This window comes from Coturnix japonica, chromosome 5 (assembly GCF_054131305.1).
Source record: "Coturnix japonica strain WE chromosome 5, WE-NBRP24, whole genome shotgun sequence".
Lineage (NCBI taxonomy): Eukaryota > Metazoa > Chordata > Aves > Galliformes > Phasianidae > Coturnix > Coturnix japonica.
In genome coordinates this window covers 33,542,753-33,559,361 of record NC_140667.1, presented here as the reverse complement: position 1 = coordinate 33,559,361, position 16,609 = coordinate 33,542,753, and the positions used below count along the sequence as shown (strand labels likewise).

Below are 16,609 nucleotides of genomic sequence, written 5' to 3'. Positions count from 1 at the left end.
TCTTATGCTTTTTTTTTTCTTCTAGTAGTAAACACCAAATGCTACCATACTTCCATTTTGGTACAAAGACACTTAAAGAGCCATTAATAATTTTTAATATTGTTAATTTATTTCTTTTTTCTCGCTATTTTGCAAACTAAAACAAACAAACAAAAAAAATGCAGCCTTTTAAAAGAGCTAAAAATGCTACTGATGTCTTTCCCTTTCTTAACAAAAAGTAACCTTCACACAGATAAGCCAGAAAACAATTTTTGAAGTAACGTAAATAGCTTTTTTCTTTACTGTTTAAAATAATGAAGCGTTCCAGTTTGTATTTTCTCATCACATGCATATTTCAAATGAAAAATGAGTCTTTGTGAACATGCACTAGAGTAGAACATTCTGTTACTTAGCAACTTGTAGCACTGTCAAGACCTTAAATCAATGTAATCATACTTAAAGAAAAAAAACATTTGAGAATTAACCTAGTTAGTTCATTTTTAATAAATATGTTTTGATTGTTTATTATCCATCTATTTCAAATTCCTTTATTTGGTTCTTCAGTTTGTGAGCGGTAAGGTGCTGGAACACGCTGCCCAGAAAGGTTGTGGATGCTCCATTCCTGGAGGTTTTCAAGACCAGGTCAGAGGGGCCTTGGGCAAGCTGGTCTAATTCTATGATCCTATCACTCAGTTTAAATGTAAAACATTAATTCTAATATTTACTCCATTTCAATCCACATGAATATTGGGTATAATTCTGAACTTTGCATTTCCCAAACAAGCAAGCTACCACATATGCTCTAAGCCTAATGAAAAGAAAAAAAAAAAAAAGGTGAAAATGATGGACTTCTTCCTTCAGTGACAGTCACGGAGCCTTTCAAATGGCAAAGTGACAATTAGGTATGCAGCTAACTTCATCAAAACTTACACTTCCTTCTTAAATTGCAGAGATATATGATTTCCTTTCATCTAACAATTCTTGAGCAGAAGAGATCACATAATGAGGATTTAGAAAGACAATATATTTGGAATGCAGAAATTACTTTATAAATTACTCTATTTAGCTGGTTAGCATTCTGATCCATTCCAGGTGATTAAACAAATTGATTGAAAATAAATTAAATACTATTATTACTTGATGCTGAGAAATTCTTTTCCTTCTGCTGAAAAAAGCCTCTGGCACAGATAAAAGGCAGATTCTAATCCTTTTTTTAAAACAAGGATTTTTGACATTCAAGTGATCCAAGTGGGTTGTTCATCTATCACAAACAGAGATTTATTTATTTTTTAATTTTGGAATTATTATTATTTTTTAAATCTACTGGTATTTTTAATGTAGATGCTTACAGGTACTTGGACTTTTCTAAACATTTCAGTTCCTTTGCGCGCATCCAACAAAGCCACATCTTGTGGAGTAGAGATGATTACAGCTCCTGAGAAAAGGAAGTACAAAATATCATTAGTTTAAATTATGATTCATAACTGTTAAATATTTTGAATGCTTACTAGTTGTTTTTTTGGTGGTTTTTTTGTTTGTTTGTTTTTGTTCTTTTGGCTGGTTGGTTGTTATTTTTTGTTGGTTTTTTTCAATTTAAGAAAGAAAATTATCCTGTTACTTCTAATGCAGTGACCAAAGCTGCATGAGATATGATGCAGAACAATAAAAATAACTAAGACATTTTCACCCTTTATTTTTCTATGTAGAAACCATTTACGTTTTCCAAATGAGAAAACTGATCTGGCTGCCATATGACCATGAACTGATGATAGAACGGACGTGAGTACCTTTTCAGAGCCACACCACCATAGATGCACGGGACTTTGCAGTGGGAGCCCTAGCATCTTGAGAGTCCTCCTAGTTCGCAAAGCACTGGGATAGGAAACCCTGTCTCCTGGATGGCCCCATGCAATCCATGTGCTGACTGACGGCATCTCTTCTGTGTGACAGTCAGCCATTTCCAAACACTGCCTGACAGCACATGTGAATGTTTTTGACCAGTGTGCTTAACCTCTAGTTTACAAAAGGAAAATATAATCTGGTGTTTCAGGCCTATCTCCGCCTTATGTAATATTAGACTTAAGTCCAAAAACTGAACAGCGTATGTAACACATTAAGCAAACAATTTCCTATTGTTCTCTAAAACTCTGGAATGCAAATAATTTGCTGTTTTTCCTAAGCTGACCTGCTTTCAGTGACACAGCAAAGAATAACCTGGAATCCTTTCAGCTACATCCACACTTAAGCTGGTCCTTTCAATGAAGCGTACTGTTACATTTCACCACCAACACTGAAATACAGAGTTAATTCCACAAAATGAATGCACCCTAACTCAAATGTAGTCTACAAACTGGTAGCTTAGACTCATTGGCCTTGAGTCTTTTAAATGATTTTTTTTTTGTTGTTAAAAAATAATTGTAAAATGAAGATCTTTCAATACTTAAAAAAAAAAAAAAAGCTTATCTTAGCTGTCTTCTCAAACGAAAAGAATTTTCTGCAGGTTAGCTGTCCCACACAATAGGCTTTCGTCTACCTTTTTGTAGACAAAAACGTTCAGCATTCCATGCAGCAGTCAACACGCAGTCAGCAAAACTTAATTCCCCATTTTCTGGTCCAATATTTTTTAACAACTCAAATGATTGGCATGAAGTACAGAGGTTATGAACAATGAAAACATCCACTATAACCACAGGCAGTTTATGTGAAAGGTGTTCTTTATTAACAAATTCTCTTGCTGGAGCACCTCACCCAAAGGGGGAAACTAACAAGATGAAATGATCCACTGGCATTTCACAGACTTCAGGCTGTCATGAATACCAACACACTGTACAAAAAAGAACTGACTTCAGAGACACTTGAGTTAAAACTAGGATTGTAGACAGCCTGCAAGTTTTTTCCATAGAATGAAAGTCTACATGTCTAAGAATCTGCTTGTGCTGACACTGCATAGGTCCCTCTTCTATTTTCCTTTTCACTCTGAAATGGATTATGGATATATATATATATATATATATATATATATATATATATATATATATATATATATTTTAAAACAACAACAACAAAAAACCTTTTACATTTAAGTTTACCTTTGTTACTCCAGTTTGTGAGAATAAACAAACCTGAAATCATCTCCTGTTGACATAGAGGACAGAACAGCTTTGAAAAGGAGAGGAGGCAACATCACAGTGTTTCCTTTGATAACCAGAGGTTATCAAAGTAGAAAGCCTCACTGAGACTACCCGCACAGTGGCTTAAGAAAGCAGAGAACAGCATTCACTAATCAGACTGGTAATGTTACTCAAGAATCTGACACTTTCATAAGCAGTTTAAAGAAGGTAATTTTAAATTACTGTAATTTCATTAGGATTTGTCCTCTGGTTCTAAAGCACTTTCCCGAGGCTCCAACTACTTAACAGAATCATCACTAAGTGATTTACTTCACAATAGCAGAGAAGATAAAGGACATCTCCCAATTTAAATTTCATGAAATAAACTGGAAATTAAAGGTGGTCTCAAGGAAGTGCTACTCACCAATTTTAATCATAACAAAATTAACTTTCACAGTAAGTTACTCATTTCATTTACTTCTTTTTTTATTAGAGGTAATCCTGACTCAGTTTTGAACGTGCTAATTCGGGAAAGTGGAAGTATACTTCAGTTCTTCAGTAGCTTCTACCTTAGACTCCATTGAAATGCAATTTAGTAAGCATTAAATTTTTAAAATAAGCTGTAAACATGATACAAGTTTAAAACGTTTATATTACAGCCACCAGAAATTTACTGACTTGCAGAATTTGATGAGCCTTTTGAACTGTTTATGAAATACCTGTTTGTTGAGTGATTACTTCTTTGCAATCAACTGAAACTCAGTCAAAAAAACCCTACAGGACTGCAAGGGACTTCAAAGGTCTCCACTCCACTCCTAATATTGATATCTAAATCCATGGAAAACCCATCGAAAACTCATAAAGAATAACTGCTGATTAGGGAGAAGATCTAGAAATTTCATGCTCAGAAATCTATGTTTCACATACAGACTAAAACAGCACAACAAGCTTATACTGACTTACACCAACACGCTTTAAACATACTTTCTCTCTCTTTGGTAAAACTGCTAGCCCAGCAAACTCAACCTGAAGTACAAGAATTCAAGAACTTAGCAGCATTATTTCCTCTACCAGCAACAGAATATGGCAAGGAGACTTTCCCTGGTGCTCCCCTTCACTGAATAAGTTTGCATGTTTAATTTGGAAAGCAAATCAAATGTTTCTGTTCTACATGTTTAATAGGAATATCAGACAGCAAAGAGTTATTTTGATCAATAAAGTAATGAAATATGACTGAATTCACACACAACAGTAGGTCTCTTGAAGCAATACGTGAAATGTTTACACAAGATTAACTGAATGAGGCAAATGAAGGCTGACAAATTGAACAGAGAGGTTGCAGAAACTATAATGTTATCACATTTCACATTAAAAACATACTACAAATTCTATGTTAGCAGCTGCATACAGAATAATTTCTATGCCTTGAGCATACTAAGGATATCTACCTTAAACACATTTAGGTTTAACTGGCATATCTACTTATTCATGCATTTCATTTATTTTCCTAACTCCATCGTATTTCAGCTGGCAAAAAGCTGATGCACTTTGCATTAATAAAAACTATGCTAACTCTGTTTTGAATACTTAGCACGCATAATAGAGAGACAGAATGAACAGTGGTCTGTAACACCGATGCTTGCCTTTTTCCTTAAACCCCAGGTGCTTAATCCCAGTAAAAGATATATGCGCTCATACATCACTGGTACTCGCCTTACTGGTGGATGGGTGCTTAGGAAATTAAAAATGCTGACGAAGCTTTAAAGTTCTGCATACAGAAAATATCACCTCTATTCAGCAATTCATGAAGATTTGCATTAGACACCTTGGGTTACAAGGCATAAGGTAGTATCTCATCAATCCTTTGATATAGTCTATTTGAGCCTAAGTAAACCACGTGGGCTTTCTTTCAAGCAAGCAGAAAAAAATCTTACAATGAGAAGAACGACTCTCAAATAGATTCCTTGTGTTGTTTTTCTTCCCGCTCCAGCATTTACAAAGGCAGAATTCATAACCAGGCTATGACTCCCCCCACCAACATTAGATTATGCCTAGATGATATCACCCTGATTCTTATTAGCTTAGTAAAGAACATTAACCAGAAAACCTGTGGAGTGAGATGTAACAAACCAGAAAGACTGACAGAGTTCTAAGGCAAAAAGACACAGAAAGTTACGCTATGTCTCTCTGTCACGCCTGTTGATACACAGGCACTGAACACACTTGCAGAGGCACATCCACATAGCTGCCCCACAGTCTGATCAGACCACAACACTCAATTAATTTTTGTAGCTTTTGCTACCTCTTCCACTGCATCAATTTTAAACTTCCAGGCAAGACTTACAAGTTATAAATAGCCTAATAAACCTGAATCATCTCTACTGCAGATCTTCACAGGCCCTCTTACCTTCCGTTGAACTTCTTGTTATTTCATTGATAAAATATGCCTATAATTATAAGATGCAGTTTGCACTTGAAGATGCAGAACAAGGTATTGACAGAACAATGGCTTTAGTTTTTGCAAAGGTTTCAGCAGGTAATGCTTAAAGTTGTACTAACACTGGAATGTGTCCAGAGACAGGCAATGAAACTGGTGAGGAGTCTTACGAGGAGCAGCTCAGGGAGCTGGGATTGTTTAGTCTGGAGAAGAGGAGGCTCAGGGGAGACCTCACTGCACTCTACAACTTCCTGAAGGGAGGTTGTGATGAGGAAGGGTTTGGACTCTTCTCCAAGGCAACAAACAGAACCCGAGGAAATGACTACAAGTTGTGCCAGAGGAGATTCAGATTAGCCATAAGGAAAACCTTTTGTTTGTTTCTGTTGGAAATACTACTTCTCTGAAAGAGCGGTCAGGCACTGGAATGGGCTGCAGAGAAGTGGTGGAGACACCAACCATGGAGGTGTTCGAGGAACATTTGGAGGTTGTGTTGAGGAACATGGTTCAGTGAGAACTATTGGTGATAGGTGGATGATGGACTGGATGATCTTGTAGGTCTTTTCAAACCCTGGTGATTCTGTGACTTCCCTTTAAGAGATCCTTGAGATTCATAACACATCTCAGAACTGTTCTGAAGCCTGGATCCCAGCTGCATCCCACTTCCAGCCTTCATTTGTCAACTACAATTTTTGACAACAGAAACAAACTACTTCACAGTACAACCTACAGTTACATGAATACAATCATCAATCTATAAATTCCCAATGTTGTGATTGAGGGTTCTTTATTATTCCATCCCAAATCTATGCCTTTTTGTAGTTACTTAAGATATCAGAATATAGCATGAAAGACTAAATCTTCAAGGTCACTTGAAAAAAAAAGTATAAAAGTGTGATACTAAAAATATTTGCCATTCAAAACAGATGAAGTAAAATTTACCATTATCAAAAACCCAGTTGACTTTCACAAAGAATCCTCAAAAATTTACCATAGAAATGAACAATGCGCTTCCTACATAAAAGAGGAAAGAAAGCTCAAAAACTGAGAAAAACATTGCGTATCATTGTTAGACTAAAAGGAAAGAAGATCAGATGCCTTGCAACTATGATTTGCATCAAAGTAAGAGATTTTCAACAAGGGGCAAATAGACACTTGCACAAAGAGCAGTGACAGAATACAGATACACCTCCCTTCAAAGCATACACTACATACAACTTGCATGGCTGCATTGGTTGGTGGTTTTTTTTGATCATCTCTCTTCAGGAAAGAGAGGAAAATGGTGTCATACTTACTCAGACTGCATTTTCAGTTAATATGACTTTTTTTTCCTCACATCAGAATTCTTCTTCCTGCTAACACCACCAATAACTTTTTCTTTTTAAGATCATTATCACTGTTTTCTTTTTAAAATTATTTGAGAATCCTTCCCCCCCCCCCCCCCCCCTTTTTTTTAAAAATGTTTCTTTTTGAACAGACTATCTGTTTATTAACTGGAACTTCCTGTTCTTGTACATTATGATATGTTGACGCAGGATCCAGTTCTGTCTGTATGGGGTTTACATGCCAAAGTTCTGGTGTCAAGGGATTTGCAGGGGTGCCTCTGTGAGCAGAGTCCAGCACTGCCTCATGTCAGATCAGAGTCAGCTCCAGCTGCTCCCAAGGGGACCTGCATTGCCAGAGCTGAGCAATGAGCAACACAGGGTGAGCATCTGGCACAGTAGGTTTGAGAAAGGGAATAACTACTGTGGGTGAAAAAACATGAGAAACAGCCCTGCAGCCACTAAGGTCAGTTCAAGAAGGAGTAGGAAGTGGTCCAGGCACAGGGCAGAAGTTCCGTCCTGCACAGGGGAGGCCCATGGAGGAGGAGGTTGTCCCCTTGCAACCCATGGGCACCATGTGGAGATTTCTATGGCCATAGAGGTGCCTGCAGCACCGCAGTAGATGGCCTGGAGGAAGTACAACCCATGGAGAGCAAGAGCAAACCCAGACTAGAGCTGCAGCCCATAGAAAGGAGTCTGCAGTGGAGCAGGAGGACCAGAGGAGCTGCTGCCCACAGGGACCTGTGCTGCAGCAGTCCACTCCTGAAGGATGGGACTCATGGTACAGAGCCATGCTGGAGCAGTGCTTGGAAAACTGCAGCCTGTGGGAATCCTCTGCAGGATCAGTTCAGGGACGTCATCCCATAGGATGCAACACAAGCTGAAGCTGGGGCAGAAAGACCACGAAGGAATAGCAGAGATGAAGTATCATGGACTAATCACAGCCCCCTACTCCCCATTTACCCCGCATCACTAGGGGGAAGGAGGTGGGAGCGGATGGATTATAGAGGAATTTGATTTTAGTATGCTTTTTGTTTCTCAGTGTTCTAGACTGTTAGTAGTAAGAAATAATCATATCTCAATTGAGTTTGTTTTGCCTATGACAGTAATTGGTGAGCAACCTCTGCATAGTCTCCACCCTTGCACCTTTTTCCATAGTATTTTCTCCTTCTGTTCCTTTGTGTGTGGGGGGGAAAGTGGGTGCACTGCAGTGAGTTCAGTTGGCTGTCATTGTAAAACCACCACAGCGCTATGCACTACTATAACACAGCTGTCTACAAGGCTGCATCCCAGGGCTGTGTGGCACTGCAATAAATATGAATAGTTTGGTTCAGCAGTTTGGCACATAATGGTTAATAATATGTCTTCAGAATTTATGAAAACAATTGGCATTTAAGTTGGTAATACGCCTCTACCCATTTCTTCCTCAATTTGCACTTTTGAACAGAAGAATATTTCTATGACTTTTAAAGTTCAATTAATAGAATTAATTAATTAATCACAATTCTTTGAGAATTCCTTTTTGACATAAAATTCCTTTGGTAAACATTCAATAAATACCCGAAGACAACATTCAGGAGATAATTAAGATCTGTGTTTGGAGAAAAATGCAGTCATTAGGAAAATCACATAATTTGCAGGATAAAGCAACCAAAAGATGGTGTGCTGTATAGGTTTAAAAGGTAAGAAGTGATGGAAGTCATTTGCTGTATGTCTAGCAACGACAGTGCTTCTTTTTTTATGGAGCTTGAAACAAAACATAGAATAGCATTCATGTTGCTTTTCACTTTGCTTATCCTGACTAATAATCTTTTCCAATTTTCAACAGCAGCCTTTTTAAAGGTTATAATAATAAGCTTCTTATAATAACACATGCTTTGTGTGGAGAGAAAAAAAAATGTTACTTTTGAAAGACTGGAAAATTAAACGCACTGAAATAAAACAACAACTTTTACCTTTAGGTCTCCTGTATAAATTCACCACTGTAACAAGTAAAGGACTGTTCAGCAAGATGTGAAATTCCTGGTTTGTCTCAGCCCACTCCCTACTGACCAGACACATATCTCTAATGGCTTTCACTGCCATGGCATCTTAGGGTCCATAGAAAAATTCACACGACAAAGCTTAGCAAATGAAATGACAATTCCAGTATTAACCCGGAGCCAGATCTGTCAACTGAGACAGAGTGCCGTCTCTAAAGCTGTCAAGCTGTCACATTTGACTATTACTATCTTCACTTTAACATTAATAAAGAATGGGCAACAGGCAGACTAACATAGTTAACAGCTTCCACAATTCAGCTTCTCCAGGAGGAAGTGCTTGTGCTAACAGGGCCCTGGGAACCTTTTTACAACAGGCAGGCACTTTCTCCTACCCATGTAGTAAGTAGCAACAAGTCACAAACAAAGCCTTTCTGTCCAAGCTGGTCTAGGATTTCTATGTGGAAAATAAGACTGGCATCTGAAGACAGAAGCTGGGGTGAAACAAAAATACCTATCGTGTTTCCAAGTAATCATTTCTCACCTGCTAATTAGTTGAAAAATGAATGCAAGCATGAGAAAATTCTAACACTAAAGCTCAGTACCCTACCACACACCCCATAGGTTCCTCTCTTAATGTCCAGTGTTACAATGCTACAGATTTACATGTCAATCTGAACAACCCTCCCCCAACAACACCTTTAACAACACCTCTGCCGTTGCTCTTTCTCACACTCACAGAAAAACTTTGTCAAGCAACTGACAAAAAAAAAAATCATGCAGGTTCTACAAATTTATTTAGAGGAAATATTTTCTTTTTTCCTTTTTTTTTTTTTTTTTTTTTACACTGTCTGTCCCTAGGGAGCCATAGATAAGTAATGAAAACATAATGCAAATACTGTATCTCACATATGCATGCATGCAAATCAAAGTACAACTTTCATGCAAACTAGATAATGCACTTCTGAATGTACTTAACTAGGATATATACGCTGCCTCTGAGGAAAGAAAAAATTATGCTGCTAATACCATGACTGTCCAAGGCATCCTCAAAGGAATAACAAAGAACAAGAAAACTGAAGCGGAAACAGAATGGCACAACAGCTACTTTCTGCAAAAATAAAATAAATAAAGACAGCGCACTGTTTGGAAACATGAATTGCAAATGAAGATGGAGCTCTTAAAAAAAACAAGAATCCTGTAAGCTGCTCCAAAGACATCAGCACTGAGATTTGTGACACTATCTTCTGAACCCTTGAAAGAAACAATGCTGAAGGAAACAAAGGTATGCTAAACAAGGCTATGGAGTGTTGAATGCACAGCAACCGATTAACCACAGGGGAAAAAAAAAGATAGAAAGCGAAACAAAAAAAAGTACAGTAAAGTTGTAATACGCAAGAAGAAGCCCTTCCATAGAGAATGAAAAATAACCACAACAGACAGCAGAGGAAATTCTATATAAATTGCTAAATTATAATCCACATTAGAACACATGGATTTATAAATCTTAATCACTGTCTGATGTCCTATTCAAAAACATAATACTTATTTTTACACTACAAGAGTTGACCTCAACTAACACACTGTACTACACCAACTAACATGAAAGACAAATGCAAACTAATGGCATCATTCCTAATTTTATGAAGTTCAGAAGAAGTAGTAACAAGATGAACTGAGCGACTGTGGAAGCAATGTGATTTTAGAACTCAACGTGCAAACTTCAGCTAGAAGGTAGTAGAAATGTGTATATATATATATATATATATATATATATATATACACACACACACACACAGAATAGTCTTTTTTTTTTTTTTAAACCAATACTTAATAGTCTAAAGAGGCATGGGAAATGAATTTATCTCCCTTATGGCATATAAAGAGAATCTGTACTGCTTGTTGTTAGTTTAAAGTGGTTTTCTTTATCTTAATTCAACATCTTCTCTAGTTTGACTTACTGCAAAATTGAATTCAATAGGTATGGAAACCACATGCTTATGACAACCATATTTAACTGAGAACTTATTAAAAAACTGAATAAAAATGGAAAAATATTTACTCTTAATTCTTCTCTTTGTTACATTTACACAAAAATGAGGACATTGCTATCTGTAAGAAAAAAAATAATCCTTTTTAAACATCTATTACATTCTGAGAAGCCAGGTTAGGGAAAAGAAAAATCTTTCTAAATTACTGTTTCCATTTACTGATGCAATTTATCAATTAGAAACTACTTGTGATCTTCCATAAACATACTACATACAACACAACTTGGAAAACTAGGAAATATAGGACTGAAGTGCATTCTAACACCACTCCTCTCGAAGAAAGGACAGTGCAGAAGCACCACAACCAGTGACACTTCTGAAGACACTTCTGTAGAATTCTGGGGGAAAACGGCACAAAATCTCATCTCAAGAAGATCAAGAATCTGTCGATCTCTTTGTTAAGTGAGTGAATAACAATTAGTAATATCATACCATATTTTGAAACAACTCAATCAACACCTTTTGGATTTCATAGTTTTACTGCCTTTTCATACAAGATTTAATGTGAAATTCCATCTTAGCAAAAACTTCATACTACTGGTATACACTGCTAAAAACCTTGGTAGTAAAAAGCCCTCCTGATCTGCTACCATTACTCCAAAAGTAATTCCTGCTTTATTATGCAAGTTTTGATGGGGTAGTGGTAGAAGCTGAATCTTCCCACTGACATTCCATTACATTTTGTTGTTATGCAACAGATGGCAGCAGAGGGGCACTGTGACAAAATGGTATCTAACATGCAAGTGCACGTGAAGAAAGTGAGGCACTTGGTGCATTTCTGCACTTGCGACGGTGGTTCACCTACACTGGTGCAGATTTGTATGAGTGTGGCATTCAGGCTCTTGTTCATGGCTGCCAAAAAAGCATATCTAATGGTGGTGACTTGAAAAAGTGTTTGGTAACTAAGAATTTGTTCTATCAAGTAATGTTACTGTGATGATCTTTGTAGTTGTTTATGTTTCCATGGAACTAAATAGGAAGCATTACTTTTGTACTGATCTAAGTGTGCAACATGCACTAAGTACCAATACCAAGAGTTAGTCTCAATGATGCTTGTGGGTCTCTACCAACTTGCGACATCCTATGATTCATTATTTGAGATAATGGGTTTTACTCATGGTTTTCTTCTCATCATACACCTAAGGTTGCAGATACGCAAAGGCAATAGAAGACTCACACTTCTTAAGAGAAATGTTCATTAAATCCTTTGTCTCAGTTCTGTCGATTTGTTACCTTTCACTGCTCAACGCAATCACAGAGAGCAGAGTGATCCCCCTGAGGATATTAACAATTTAGGGGCAACAGCACTGCAGCTGAAGTAACATTTGAGTTTCGTATGTCAAAACACTTAGATTTTTCTAAACTTGACATCATGGAAGCTTGTGAGATACCACCACATAGCTTTTGCACTAGATTTAACTTTTTCAGACATTCAGACATGTAGATATGAATAATTACCATTACCACACAAGAATACACCTTACAAGATAAATATACTATTTGTCTGATTTAAAAATGACTCCCTTCATTCCACTAAGTTCCTAACATTCATCAGACAGGTTATTGGCGATTGCTTCTGCTGAAGTATGGCAGACAGGTAAGACCCTTACACTCTATTAGATCTCATGAGATGCCAAGCATATCCTTTCACAAGCAGCATTTCTAACTCCTGCTCAAGCCAATGGGATTAGAAGGCAGCCTATATATCTCAAGACTGATTTTTCAAAGTTCATATTGCCTACAAAAATTCAAATTCATAACACAAGAGGAAAATGAATGCATCAGTGCACTACAGTGCTGCAGTTTAACTGAACACATGCTGTGCGTTAACAGCATTGACAGCTTCTAATTAAAAAGCAATCATGAAGAAAAACAATTTTATTGTATTAACATGTAGCAGCTAGAGACAAAGGAACTACTTTTCTGTATTAGCCTTAACAGACTTTGGCATACCTGCCTTTCTTTCCAGAATACTGAAATAACTGACTTCTCAACCTTTATGAAACTTAACTCGAGAGAATGCAACACCATCTCAATATAGACATGCTAAAAATCCCTGACAGTGTTTTTCCTATCACTAAAGTACTGACATAATAGTTACTTAGTGTGTTAGAAAAATGATTAATAGAATTTTTTACTAGCATTATTAACAATGACTTCTTTAATGCTACCAGACTATTTCAAATCTCAGAAACAGTCAAATGATGTACATACCTGCAATTGGAATATTCTGTGAGATTGATAGTTGTACATCTCCAGTCCCAGGTGGCATATCAATTACTAAATAGTCCAGTTCACCCCAGTCAACCTAGAGGAAAACAAAACGTATGTTGGAGCTTTGAAGGGTTTTTATTTAAGACACTTTAAAGGACACGAGGACGGAAACAAAACACATTATGTAGAACAGGTGAGCCAAGGACACCTCAAAGAATGACAGAGACAATGTCATTTGTTGTGTAACAAATATTGCTTAAAACCTGTTTCCATCAAATACTCACTAATTTTGCAAATTACTTGTCAACTCCTTGAAATTATGTATAATCTCCTAAGCAATCCTTATTAAGCTGCTTCTGTGAGGTCATTCATGCATGTAGAACTACTGGTACTAAATGTACTGATATTTACTAGGAAAAAGAGCCATTTACTAAAAAAAAAATAAAAATGTTAAATTAAAGTCTATTACAAAAAATGATTTGTTAAATTAAAGTCACCAGGTATAATACACAGACCTACAGTGCACATAAGACATCACAGAATAAATCAAGACTACTGGTTGCTAGGCATCAAATGAGAGTGATGAAAGGTCCTAGGTTCAAACCTGGAATTTCTGTGATTATGTATGTTCTTGACCAGTACAGACCTTCTGGTGGGCTAAATAACTCTCCCTGCAATGCTGTGATCTTCATGAGCTCCAATGCAAAGGAGCTGTTGAGCAATACAGCCCCTCCTAAACCAGGAAAGGAAACAGTACTACCCCAAATTATGTAAAACCAAGCTACACTTTGCCTAAACACTTCCCAGTGGCCAACTAAACCTTAGGAGACCCATGATTTGACTCTGACTCGGTGTAGGTTAATACCAGTGCACTTTTTCTAGCCAGCAACAATGACATGAGGTCTGTTGTCTCTACAGTACAGAAGCTTTAGAAATCACAGCCAAATTAGAAACAATGAAGATGCACAAATGTCTCCCCTCACTCTTTGGTCCACACAGACAATGTGATTATATGCTGTATCTGATTCGAGCTACAGATACAGACTAAGACCTGCACTAAATAAGAAAACACTAAACTAGAATTTCATCTTCTCATGTTTTACACGTTTCCTTAGTGTCATCTGAACAGCAAAAACAACCAACAATTTTGCCTGTCTCCAGTTATTGTTCTGAAGTTTCAGACTTTGTCAAGGGAATGTTCATTTCGAGTCTTTGTACAGAGAGAGATGCTGGGGAAGCACAAACCATGCTAAGTCCACCCTACTAATACAAAGTAGCAGTCCAGCAAGAAACAGAATGGTTCAGGGCTGACGGCTAAAAACAGAAGATTTCAAAGCACTTCCTGGGAAAGGCTGATGGGAAAGGTGAGTTACCACTTTAGGCATTTAAACTAGGGATTCTGAATTGACATCAGGCCCTCTTCCTATTCCTAGTTTCCTTTACGCTGCAGATACACTAAATGGTGCCAAAGACCATTTCTAGCTAAACAGAAAATGCTATTTTTTTAAATTTTTTTTTAACCACAGCAAACACTGCATGTTTCTTTATTTTTACATTTAGCATTGATCGATATTACAATACTATCAACATTTTGCCAGTGAAAATGACATATGCTGAGCAGGTTTCTTAAGTAATTAACATTCATAATCATATCAAGATTATAAGTCCAAAGAAGAATCTCACTTACATGCAGAAATGTACAACCTAAAGGTAAGCATGAGATACAGAGGCCAGATTATTTCAAAAGTCTACTGTTTTTACTTATTTTTCTTATCTTGTTTTGTAATTAGCAATATTAATTACATATCAGAGCTTGAAGACGTCTCCTTTTCCAGAGACAATTAACTTTGCTCACATAGAGGCATGAACTTCATACTTTTATGTTTCTTAATTAAAAATTAACCACTACAAAAGTGACAAACTGAAAGGTTACTGATACAGATGCTACAAAGCAGCAGTAGCTTACAACAAGAGAAGAGTCAAATTCCTTAGAGATCTTCAACTAAACACATCTGCCACAAAAGGTGGATATTTAAATATACAAGAATAGAGCTTTCATGATAATCACAGCCATTTTGCAACATTAAGGTAGTGAGTGTTTCGTTCATACAAAGGTTTAGATCAAAATGCCTTTTTTTCCCTCATGTCTTTAAAATGTATGATCCTGGCATCTTTTGTTAAGCCCAAATTTACAAGTCCACTCACTATGTTCTCCTTCCTTAAATCCTTCTGTAGAAACTTCGAATAAACTCATTTCTTGCCTTCTGCCTTGCAGCAAGATGCAGACCTGAAACACACATGCAGCTATCCATCTTTACTGTTATTCTGACTCTCCTACCTAGTCTGCCAAAACCAGTTATGGTTTTAGAAAATCTCAGATACTGAGTTCCAGTTCTTTACTACATAAGCTCAGCTTCAAGCATCACCTCAAAAGAATACTGCAAAATAGTTAAACAAACAAACCCTCACCACCTTTGCCAGGGATGACTGAATAAACTGCTTTCAAAATTCACTAAGTAGAATGGGAGAAAGGTTACAGAAATTCAAAGGCATCAGAGCTATTTGCCTCAACCTTGCTTAGTGACTCCATAACAAGAACTTCCTGGATTGCATAATGAATAATGATTTTTAAGTTATAAACCTCTGCAAACAGATGTTAACAATGGAATCTTAAGCACATGGTGAACCTCATGGTAAATCTCATTGCTAGGCAACAGAAAAAATACTCCTAACACACAGGGCAATTACATTATAATGCTTTAGCTAATTCATGGCATTGAAATCACCTTATTTGTTTTCTTCAAATTAATTGATTGAAAAAATTATCCTCGTCAAATTAATTGTGTTCTGCTATTATTCCTACAAATCTGACAAGAAAAAAAAAAATGGAGAAAGTACACCAATATAGCAGCAGTGTAAAGGACATTTTTCTGCTCTACAGAGTAGCAGCAAGACAGGCTCCTGTCATGCTAGTTCAAAAATGAAGTAATAGAGATATTTAGATGTGCACATGTTGAATATGTGCAAGAATTACCCTCCGCACAGCTCACAATTGTGCCAGTACAACTGTTGGAAGTGGGACAGCAAACCAGACTGGAAAACTACTCCTTATTAAAAAATGCATCTCTCTATATATTTTAGATTGTTTAAAAGAACTAAGCTAGTGTTTTTGCCTGGGAACAAACAATATCCTGCAGCCAGTACGGACCTGCTTGGACACAGGCTGGAGAATTCCACACCTCACCTCATTTCACTCTGCAGACCTCTGCTTGGTGCAGAACAGGACTATGACAAACACTGGATTTCAGTTGCTCCTCCATCCTTGTCCCACAAGGGTATGCAACACGGCAGGCTTTTATTAAACAATTATTCAATATAATTTGGAAGGTGTAACTATTCGTTATAGAAATGCACACATTATTAACTGAGGAAAAAAAATCCAAGTCTTTTACTAAATATTGATAAAGCAGAAAAAAGAGAAAGAGACATTTTTAATTAACTTAAAACTGGAACATATAAT

At 36.9% G+C, this 16,609-nt stretch overlaps 1 protein-coding gene across 13 annotated transcripts in view; it reads right to left on the bottom strand.

The window, feature by feature from the left end:
* NUBPL (NUBP iron-sulfur cluster assembly factor, mitochondrial) overlaps nucleotides 1-16,609 on the bottom strand; it is a 102,989-nt gene that overhangs the window by 18,762 nt on the left and 67,618 nt on the right. For all 13 annotated transcript variants that reach the window (XM_085549079.1, XM_085549083.1, XM_085549089.1 and 10 more), the window contains 2 exons: nucleotides 13,090-13,183; nucleotides 1,329-1,414 (listed from right to left, as the gene is read on the bottom strand). In XM_085549079.1, the coding sequence (XP_085405205.1) occupies nucleotides 1,329-1,414; nucleotides 13,090-13,183 (180 nt within the window). The remainder of the gene's footprint in view (nucleotides 1-1,328; nucleotides 1,415-13,089; nucleotides 13,184-16,609) is intronic.